This window comes from Trachurus japonicus, chromosome 20 (genome assembly GCF_045865225.1).
Source record: "Trachurus japonicus isolate A0001 chromosome 20, Traja_1.0".
Lineage (NCBI taxonomy): Eukaryota > Metazoa > Chordata > Actinopteri > Carangiformes > Carangidae > Trachurus > Trachurus japonicus.
The window spans coordinates 7,701,450-7,712,122 of NC_140926.1; the positions used below are offsets into that span (position 1 = coordinate 7,701,450).

General features: G+C 39.7%; 1 protein-coding gene across 2 annotated transcripts; it reads left to right on the plus strand.

Moving 5' to 3' along the window:
* Window positions 1-897: 897 nt before the first annotated feature.
* Window positions 898-10,673, plus strand: LOC146966329 (leukocyte elastase inhibitor-like). 2 transcript variants are annotated; one of them, XM_085763801.1, is made up of 10 exons: window positions 898-1,035; window positions 2,094-2,275; window positions 4,262-4,354; window positions 5,532-5,672; window positions 6,569-6,686; window positions 7,545-7,687; window positions 8,345-8,422; window positions 9,003-9,092; window positions 9,206-9,386; window positions 10,111-10,673. In XM_085763801.1, exons 2-10 carry the CDS (start codon window positions 2,099-2,101, stop codon window positions 10,335-10,337), a joined length of 1,248 nt encoding a protein of 415 aa, XP_085619927.1. In that variant the 5' UTR covers window positions 898-1,035; window positions 2,094-2,098; the 3' UTR covers window positions 10,338-10,673. The 2 variants fall into 2 exon arrangements, with proteins under 2 accessions (XP_085619927.1, XP_085619930.1); XM_085763804.1 differs by lacking the exon at window positions 4,262-4,354 and having other exon boundaries at window positions 908-1,035.

Genomic DNA, 10,673 nt, shown 5'->3' on the forward strand with positions numbered 1-10,673 from the left:
TTCTGAGACTGAATAACGTTACTTTTTTTTTGTCAGTGTTGGTTTAAATTTTTGGAAAAGTTTCAAGAAATTTCTGGGGAAAAATGTGGTGAAATTTTGAGAAAAAGTTGGGGACCCCCTTGAACGCTCTCTCAAACCACTGGTAGTCTGATAGGTTTGGATCATAGACTGTATATAAAATAGGTTTGTTTAGGTTTAATGATGACAATGAGAGTGGTTCAAAACATATGTAAAAAATTACACATCAAGATTATAAAAATACTTTAACCCTTACATACTGTTCAAATTTGATACCTTCACAGTATGGTTCGGGTCAATTTTGACCCGGACCAAGAATTCCCTCATAGTAAGTGTCTGTATTGAATTTTAAACTACAGATCTATTTAGAATGGTAAATAGCCTATGACACATAAATTAATGTATGATTAAGTGTTAAAAAAAAATTCAGAGAGCAGGGAGAGTGCGTTTTTTAAGTTTTAGCCTACAACACTCGTTTTTGGAGAAAAACTTCTACTATTACACAGTATTACATCCTGTTCTACATAAGACATAAACACATAAAAGCCACAATGATTTAAATATATTTCATTGAATTTTAAATTTAGAGCAAAATATTGAACTTCTTTTTTCTTTTATTTTTTTCTTTTATTTTTTACAGCTTTTCTGTTGCAAGATACCAGATATAGAGGCTCCATCTCCTTTTTAAAGGTAGGCTACAGAAAGGGGGTCATACACATAGACTGTGTTCATACATCATTATTATATAAATTTGGCCAACAATATGATGTGATTAGAAAGAAAAAAAGTTATCTAATAAAATACACTTTAGCCCAAGTCAAAGAAAGAAAAAAGAAAAGAAAAAAAACTAAATTTGTCACCTCGTCGGCTTCCGTACAATGGACACATGAGAATGCGGAAGTGCTCCCGGGGCGTGTCAGCGTGTAAATAATAAATCAGGCAGCGCTGCGCTCACAGGTCTGTCTGTTACTGAAAGACGTCTCATCTCCTCAGGACTGGAAGCAACGAGCCTGACAAGTGAGTAGAGGACGAGTCTCATTCATCTGGTCGCCGCAGCGTTTATTTAATAGTTTAAACTTTAGTTCATAGTCAGACGCCATAGACTGGTTTGGTACTGGTCAGGTTAAACAGGAAGTGCTGCTACTGCTTCACGTCACAGGTGTAAAGTCTCTGTGGGACAGTGACAGTGTGATAAAATGTACATTACGTATTGTTTTTTGTTTGTTTTTAAAGGACTTTTTAGTGTTAAACTCCCTTTTGAGTGGTCCTCAACACCTGTGCATTGAATACTGTCATTTTTTTTTTAAATAAACTATGCTTTTTATGTTTATTTGACACCTTAGTAAAACCTATCTATCTATCTATCTATCTATCTATCTATCTATCTATCTATCTATCTATCTATCTATCTATCTATCTATCTATCTATCTATCTAGAGGTAGATATTAGAGCGGGTTAAGATCAAGTTTTAATGATGAATTTGTGTGATTAATGTTTGCTGAACTGAAGACTGATTCCTAAAACAAGGTTATTAGGCTAAACAGTAAATGAATGAACTTTTCTGCCGAGTTAGGTTCAGCAGCTGGGCGAGACACTGGATTGGATAATTGGAAAAAGACTTGATTATTGGGAAAACCCTGTTTTATTTCAACAATATTCAATTAATACATCTATATATTTAATAATACAGTATTTACAATCTGTTGATGTATTGGCATAGACTGAGCCAAACCTGCTGCTAATCATAAATTACTACTAGTGACAGCTATGAGATCTCTTCATTACTGTGTTGCTATATTCTAGTATTATATATAAAAAAAAAAAGTATGATTTGTAAATGAGGAGCAGATTATTCAGTTATTTCAGTTGTTTAGTTTTGTGCATCCAGAATGAAGCAGATATTAGAGTGGGTTAAGATCAAGTTTTAATGATGAATTTGTGTGATTAATGTTTGCTGAACTGAAGACTGATTCCTAAAACAATGTTATTATAAATGAATAATTGGATAAAAGATTATTTGAAATGTGCTGTAGCTGTATAATATAATCAATGCTCTGACTTTGCTTCTTTTTAGACACAATGGCATCCGTCTCCCCTCTGTGCAAGGCAAACACCGCCTTCTCTCTGGCTCTGCTCAACAAGCTGAGCGACAACGACAAGACCGCAAATGTCTTCTTCTCTCCGTTCAGCATCTCCTCGGCCCTGGCGATGGTGATGCTCGGGGCCGGTGGCAACACACACGCACAGATGTCAGAGGTACAGTACACACACACACTCGCTGAGCCTGATATTGTTATAGTTTGACAGTTTTTGTTGCAGATTTCTCATGAATTTTAGCTGTAATTTGAACCCGTGTTTGCTAAACTTTGACGGGAACGAACGACGGGGTGGAGTGAAACGCTGGGGCGCGTGTATGAGTCACCACTTTTGTCTTTTGTTGCAGTCAGCAAAAAAGTGACAAAGATCTGCTCTGTTCAGACTCTGGCCTGGATTTATGGTGGGCAGGTCTGCGTTACTATAGAAACAAAACACACAGTATGGAAGTACGAGGGCAATAAAGACCTAGGTACAATAAAGCAGGCGTACACCTACAGTTATCAGCTCCCATTATGTGCCCATACTGTATGTTAACCTGTCTGACGACCTGGAGTCATTCAAGGTTTAGACGCTGAATGAATCACAGCTGCTAAGTTATTTCCTTTATATCCTGTGGCAAAAAAGCAGTGTTGTAGAAAAAAAACAGCCTCACACAGCTGCTGCTGTTTGTTTGTTTAATGTAATAAACAGCAGAAAGGCCTCGGTAATGAGCAGCCATTCAGGAGAGGTAGTTGACTTGGAGGTGGAAGTGGATGTGGTGTAAAGAAAAACCAGAACAATTAGTGACAGTTTGCTTTAATGATACTTAAAGCAAAGCCACGCCCAGATAACACGCACAGGGAGTGTGGATGTGTAATGTAGGCTATATGTGTGTATAAAGGCCCCAACATGTGAAGTGATCATGTTCTGGGGGGGGGGGGATGGATAATAGAAGATCAGGATGACAGGGAAGAGTAATAAGAGAGTTTATTCTAATATATAAAACAATACAATAGCAGATAAAAACTGTATTTTCTGTAGTTGATGCCCCTGTTTAACAAGGTCAGGGACAAACAGGTCTTTTTTATAAAGTCATTTCAGCACTGGTGAAAGACTTATGCAAACTTATGCACAGTAAAAGGTCGCGGTCAGTGTCGGGGTCAACGAGGGTTGTGAAGTTGAGTCTCATGTGCTGCACAAATTCTGCACTCGGGTGGGTCACTTACTGTAACTTCACAGGAACTTGTCACTTATCCTCTCTACTAATGATTCAGTCTAATTTCACACTCGTACCTGCAAAATCACATTATTTCTCAGTGGCTGTGATGTTAGAACTGGAAAAGTACGACTATTTTCTTTCAAACATTAAAACATCTTTTGGAGTTAGGCTTTAGTTTTATTAATCTTATTTATAGCTGATATTATTTTTTATCATTCCCTAATGTTTGACTCCTTATCTGAAGCACATTGAGTCTCCACTGTATGAAATGTGGTCTATAGATAAAATAGATTTGACTTGACATGTGACTTAACTGCAGCAAAAAAAAGAAGGTGAAAATATATCCGGGATGAAATCCAATAAAAGTTTCAGGAAAATGAAGATAATTATAGTTCTGCAAAGTTATTTATTTTATTTTAATGTTTATTTAACAGGGACAATACATACATTGCCACAGAAAATGGGAACATTTGATGCATATGAGACATCTAGCTTCAGCTATATAATTGGTGAATTATCGATTTTGGGTGAAGTATCCCTTTAAAGTTGAATCTGTTCATTAACCTATTAATATTCTAATACATATGCTTCTACATTGTTAATAATTTCACATTGCGTTGTTTTAATCATCTCAATCTTCAGCTAATTTGCAGTCTTTGTCCCTGGTCAGGCTTTAGAATAGATTGAAATAGCATAATATAGTATAATATATTTTCATAAACCTGCACAGTCTTATTGGATGAACTGAAGGTTGCAGCAGGGCGTGGTCTGTACGCATGGAGAGCTTTGCTGCACATTCAACAGGTGGATAACATTGTGTTTGAGGAATATATAACTACTGGTGTGATAAGCATGAAGCCTGCTGCTGAGTACGACTGTAACAACCAGAGACGCCCGATGTCTGACTGAACCATGAACACACGACTGATGATTATACACACCCTCAGGCCCTGAAGTTCACTGAGGCAGAGAAGCAGAAGGATGCACAGATGATGCAGCAGTCGCAGCACGTCCAGTTCAAACTCCCAGCCATGCTGAAGGTGGTAATAATAATAATAATAATAATAATAACAAAAAGAAAAGAAACAAGCAAAAGAAAGGAGGGGAGGTGAACTAACAGAGGGACGGTTTACTAACAGCTGGTCTGAGGTGTCTGGTGGTGGTGGAGGGATCTGTGGAGACGGAGATCGCTCACTTTCTATTATTATTTTATTCATTTATTTTGCACAAACATGTCATTTTAAAATAGTATGAGCAATTATTATTAATGGGATGTGCGAAGGGGAGGTATGAAACCTGAAAGGGCTTATATGAAAACCTTACCCATGAAGAACATATTCAAAAACCAAATTGCTTATAAATAAAGACAAGAAAATAAGGAACAATTGAATGATAATGAAGAATAAGTAGAAAACTTAGTGATTATACAGTGACTATAAGAAGGAAAGGAAAAATACATACATGAATCGATAATGCAAAACAATAATGATACATGCAATAATAATTTAAAAAAAGGCAATACATAATCTAATCTCCAATATGCAGCTGGTTTGAAATAGACATGCAACAATGCAGGGAGTAGCCCTTTACCGTATGTGTGTGTGTGTGTGTGTGTGTTGACTGTCAGCTCCAAACCACACACAGTTGCATAATTCCCAGGAATGCAGCCTGGGCTACATTACGACTTCTCCTCTGCTGAGCTGTTTATCTCGGATAAGGAGCTGCTGGAAACGCACACACAGTGAGATTAGACTGAAAACACTTAAAACTTATTATAAACAACGACAACCTGTCAAAAAAAAAAAACATCGGGACATTGGAGCAAATTTAAAATAAAGCTGTTTCCTTTTGATTTGCGTATTTACTCTGATAAACCGAATTTAGCAGACGTCATTTACTGTACAGAAGACGGTGGTTTCAGTTTTCCTGATGTGGATGCAAACCAAACATAATACACAATCCTGCTTTCTTATTTTTAACAAAGACGGGTTTTGGTTTTGTGAGTGGTGGCGGGACGGTGTCGGTCTTTTCCTCTGGGGACGGTGAAGTTGGGGTGAAAGGTGTCTGAATATTCCCTCTACGTTTTCCATGTCCGTTTTTTTTTATTAGTTGGGATGTTGAGCTTTTCTGCAGCAAGTGTCGACATGTTCAGCTTTCATAGAAACACTAGTGCATCTCTCTCTAACTCCACTTCTGTGCTTTTGTCCTCCTCCACAGTGTCTGAAGACCAAGGACTGTCAGGGTGAAGTCCACGCCAGCTTCGCTCAGCTGCTCAGCGAGCTCAACAAGGCGGGCGCTCCGTACGCCCTCAGCGTGGCCAACAGGCTGTACGGAGAGCAGTCCTACCAGTTTGTTGAGGTGCGTGTTTTCGTTTTTTCATCTGTGCATCCTCACGTTTGGGTGCGGTCTAAACAAAAGGGAAGGAAGCCGGAGTGAATAAGAAGCTCAGATAGGAATCTTTAAGAGGGGATGATGGATGATGGAATGGGCAGAAAGCCAGCGAACGAGGAAGTAAATACAGGTTTTCCACTGCACCAGGTGAGGTGAAGGAGATTTTCTGTTTGAGTTAAAGGGATAGTTCAACATTTTGGCAAATTGGCCCATTGCCAAAATCCCTATGGTCTTAGCAGTAGGTTCATTACCTTTATTTGTTGGTGCAAGCTATGTTTAGAACGGCGGAGCAGAGCCGTGAGCTGCTCAGAGCTACGCTACGGAGGCTAATGGGATTTCTTGGTTTCCCTCATCAAACTCATCAAATACACAATCCAACAACTCCAAAACGCTCTGGTGGACAAGTTGTGACCTGCACATTCACCACACTGAGATAATAATGGAACGTTACGAAATTGAGCCGTTTTCGAGGTAAATACAAAGACTGCTTGCTGAAAAACTGTCCCTGAAGGCAACGCGCATCAGCGGTTTTGCATGAATTTCCCTCTAAAACAACTCTGTCTGGTAACGTTCTGTTATTATCTCATAGTGTGGTGAATGTGCAGGTCACAACTTGTTCACCAGAGCGTTTTGGAGTTGTTGGATTGTGTATTTGATGAGTTTGATGAGGGAAACCAAGAAATCCCATTAGCCTCCGTAGCGTAGCTCTGAGCAGCTCACAGTTCTGCTCCGCCAGTCTAAACATAGCTTGCACCGACAATTTAAGGTGACGAACCTACTGCTATGACTATAGGGATTATGGCAATGGGCCAATTTGCCTAAATGTTGAACTATCCCTTTAACGTTGCTGCCGATGGTTGCAGGATTTCCTCGGACTCACCAGGAAGCACTACCAGGCAGAGCTGGAGTCTGTGGACTTCAAGAACAAATCGGAGGACGCCAGAGTCAACATCAACAAATGGGTGGAGAAGCAGACGCAGGGTGGGTCAAAGGTCACACACACACACACACACACACACACACACACACACACACACACACACACACACACACACACACACACACACACACACACACACACACACACACTCTCCTATCAGTAATATGTTAAAAACTGAGATGTTGCTTAGTCACAAATCTTGTGTCAGTCTTGAATTTCTAGAATTACACATCCACATGCGAACTTACATGACCTCACAGTGTCACAAGTTTTAAAGATGTCTGCATCATTCCTCATATTAGGACAAAAAAACCCCCCTCAATATTAAAGGGATACTTCACCCAAAATTGATAATTCACCAATTTTCTACTCACCGTCATGCCAAGGAAGGGTTTGGAGAACTTTCTGAGTCATCAAAACGGGCAACTGGCAATGGATTTTCATATAATGGCGGCGGATAGAGTTCACTTTTGAATCGTCCAAAACACATACTATGAAACATCCAGATACCTCCATACTGCTCGTCCGTACTGACCCAAGTGTCCTGAAGCCGCCACATGAAAAAGTTGTTCAGAAAAAATGAATTTGATCTCTGTTTTGAGCCTTGTTGTAGTAGTAGCTCCTAGTGGCTGCGCGAGATTTGCTGCGAGACGTTTTTCCATGTTTACATCAAACATCCATTGGTTTACAACGACGAACTAACGAGCTACTGCTACAACAAGGCTAAAAAACAGAGATCAAATTCATTTTTTCCGGTTGGTGAATTGGTGAATTATCGATTTTTGGGTGAAGTATCCCTTTAAAGTTGAATCTGTGCATTAATAACCTATTAATATTCTAATACATATGCTTCTACACTGTTAATAATTTCACATTACGTGTGTTTTAATCATCTGTAGGTAAAATTCAGGACGTGCTGGCCAAGGGCGTGGTGGACAACATGACCAGGCTGGTTCTGGTCAACGCCATCTACTTCAAGGGCAACTGGAACAAACAGTTCAAGACGAACGCCACACACGACGCTAAGTTCAGACTCAACAAGGTAAAAGAGAAAAATGTAAACTAAACTTTGTACCGAAACGATTCGGCATGACATCATGACGCCGTCTCGTCTGTGAAATGAAAATGAGAGTTCGCTGCAGGAAAATGAAAAGAGAAAATGTCCAGTATGGTGTAATAATGACCAATAAGGTCATGGAAGGTTTCTCCACTTTCTTAATGAAAAGTTGCGAAAAAATAGAGTTCACCATCAGGTCTTGACCACAGGAGGAAGATGTGGAAATCGGGGGCAAAAGGGCGTCGGCCATGTTTGTTCAGATCAGGAGACACATGAGTGATCATCATGGGTTTCTGTCGTCCAGGCGACGCCTCATGGTCCTGTGCTCGAGTTTGAGTCTATAGATATTATTATATTAAATGATTCACATGGTTAATAAAAAAAGAAGTGAAGACATTGGACTTTACTCTGAGTAATAAAGAGTGGTTTAGCTCTGAAGCTGTCGACAGAAAGTTGGAGCTGCCTTCAGAGATCGAGACGCTGAATATTCAGAGTTTTATTTCACATTAACATCCAAAATGCAGATTTAAGTATTCAGTAGTGTTTGTTAATAACTTCAGACTAGGCTGAAATGCAGCGATGATCTACAGTAACGGTGCACTGGGTTTGAACTCACATTGTGTTTCTGTTTGTTGTTTTCAGAATGACACTAAACCAGTGAAGATGATGAGCCAGAAAACTAAATTCCCTCTGACCTACATCCCTGAAGGCAGCTGCCAGGTAAGAAATTAATTAAAACAAATTAATTTATATTATCAGTCAATTACAAGAGAGTCTGTCCACAAGTCCATTAATTTATTACCTTTCTTAATCAGGTTAAACAGCATGAAACCGATGAGATTTTGTTATAAAACTGTGGCAGTTTCTACTGTTGCATGTGAACTTTAAAGCCTTTTTTAAGATTTTTTTTTTTTTATTTCTTTAATTTATCCATATCATACATACACATACACAAAAACATACCCTCTCATGTGTGCATATACTGATTAATACAAGAATAATGCTACTAATCATCAAATTGATAATTGGTAATAATGATATAACACAAGTATCAAGAGAGTAATGGAACGAAAAAATAAGTAAATAAGTAAATAATATATTATAATAATAAAAACACCAACAACTACAACACAAAAAAATTAATAAATAAATAAAATATATATATCGATTAGAAAATTATTAAAAGGGAAAAAAGAGAAGAAAAAGAGGCAAAACAAAACAAAACACACACACACACACAAAAAAACTTTAAAGCTTTACTATGATTTTAATACTGGAAACCTGCTGTTTTGTTGTATAGATCCTGGAGATGCCTTACCAAGGGAAGGAGCTCAGCATGCTCATCTTCCTCCCCATGGACATCGAGGACGGCTCCACCGGTCTGGAGAAGGTGCAGTAGGACGTGACAACGTGACGTCACACAGTTACACATCGTCCTCAACAGACAAAAAAAAGGGAAACATACAAAGCGACAAAATGATTTACTTTTATCTGTGTTTGCAGCTGGAGAAGGAGCTGACCTACGAGAACTTTGTGGAGTGGACTCGTCCGGACATGATGGACGAGGTCGAGGTGCAGGTGGGTCTGCCCCGGTTCAAGATGGAGGAGAAGTACGACCTGAAGAACGTCCTGGTCAGCATGGGCATGGAGGACGCCTTCGACATGGGCCGCAGCGACTTCTCAGGTAGATGAAGAGACTTTTTTTTTTTTTTTTTGACTTTTTAGACTTTATTTATTTGCACATATAAGAAAACTGGTACAGATGAATTAAAGGGATAGTTAACCCAAAATTGAAATTTCTCATCAAACTCATTATCTACTCACCCTCATGTGGACTAAGGGCTGGGAGAAGTTTCAGAGTCCTCCGTGGCTTCTCTGAGTTACAGGGGGTCTCGGCGTAGCAGTGCATGTCCATATAACGGTTGCAAATGGATACCAACTGTCTTCGTAACAAAAAGACACACCAAAAAAACATCCAAATACCTCCATGCTGCTCGTATGTAATGTCAAATTTGGACGAACCGGGAAGAGGAGCTTCCGCTACAAACAAGCTTGAAAAATAGACTTATTTAATTTTTTTCGGGACAATTTCGCATTTCGGGGCTTCAATACAAGACGGACATTACATACGAGCAGCATGGAGGTATTTGGATGTTTTTTGGTGTGTCTTTTTGTTACGAAGACAATTGGTATCCATCTGCAACCGTTATATGGACATGCACTGCTACGCCGAGACCCCCTGTAACTCAGAGAAGCCACGGATAATAACTCTGAAACTTCTCCCAGCCCTTAGTCCACATGAGGGTGAGTAGATAATGAGTGAAATTTCAATCTTAAGTAAACACTAAAAAGAGAAAAGAGAAAAAAAACCAACAAAGTTTCTCCATCTCCGTCTCTTTTCCTCTCAGGCATGTCGCCGGCCAACGACCTCGTCCTGTCCAAGGTCGTCCACAAGGCCTTCGTGGAGGTGAACGAGGAGGGAACCGAGGCCGCCGCCGCCACCGCCGCCGTCATGATGCTGCGCTGCGCTCTTCGTCCGGCCACCTTCGTCGCGGACCACCCCTTCCTCTTCTTCATCAGACACAACCCCTCCATGAGCGTCCTGTTCGCCGGCCGCTACTGCTCCCCCGAGTGAAGACGAGATCACAGAGAGAGGGAAGGGAGGAAGGAGGGGAGAGAGGGGGGTTATATTTGTAATAATAGAGCACTTAATTTGGTATCATGTGTGAGTTTCCTGCAGCTAACCGCTCCCCGTGACTTCCCGTCCTACACTTTCAACACCAATAATGATAAAAAACAAACTATTTTTCTAAACTGCTGTCATGCTGGTTTACTTTATTATCTGTATAACCTGTTTGTCCCAGTGGTTCTTCAGCTGTTTCTGGCAAAAGAAGACAAAATAACATGGGAAACGAATGAATGATGAATAAAAAGGGATCATTGTTGTATTTAAGTGAAGTCAAACTAAGCA

Coding starts and splice junctions, on each gene's coding strand:
- LOC146966329 (XM_085763801.1), top strand. CDS start 2,099: ATGGCATCCGTCTCCCCTCTGTGCAAGGCAAACACCGCCTTCTCTCTG. Junction 5,673..6,568: donor AGTCCTACCAGTTTGTTGAG/GTGCGTGTTTTC, acceptor CGATGGTTGCAG/GATTTCCTCGGACTCACCAG. Junction 7,688..8,344: donor CTAAGTTCAGACTCAACAAG/GTAAAAGAGAAA, acceptor TGTTGTTTTCAG/AATGACACTAAACCAGTGAA.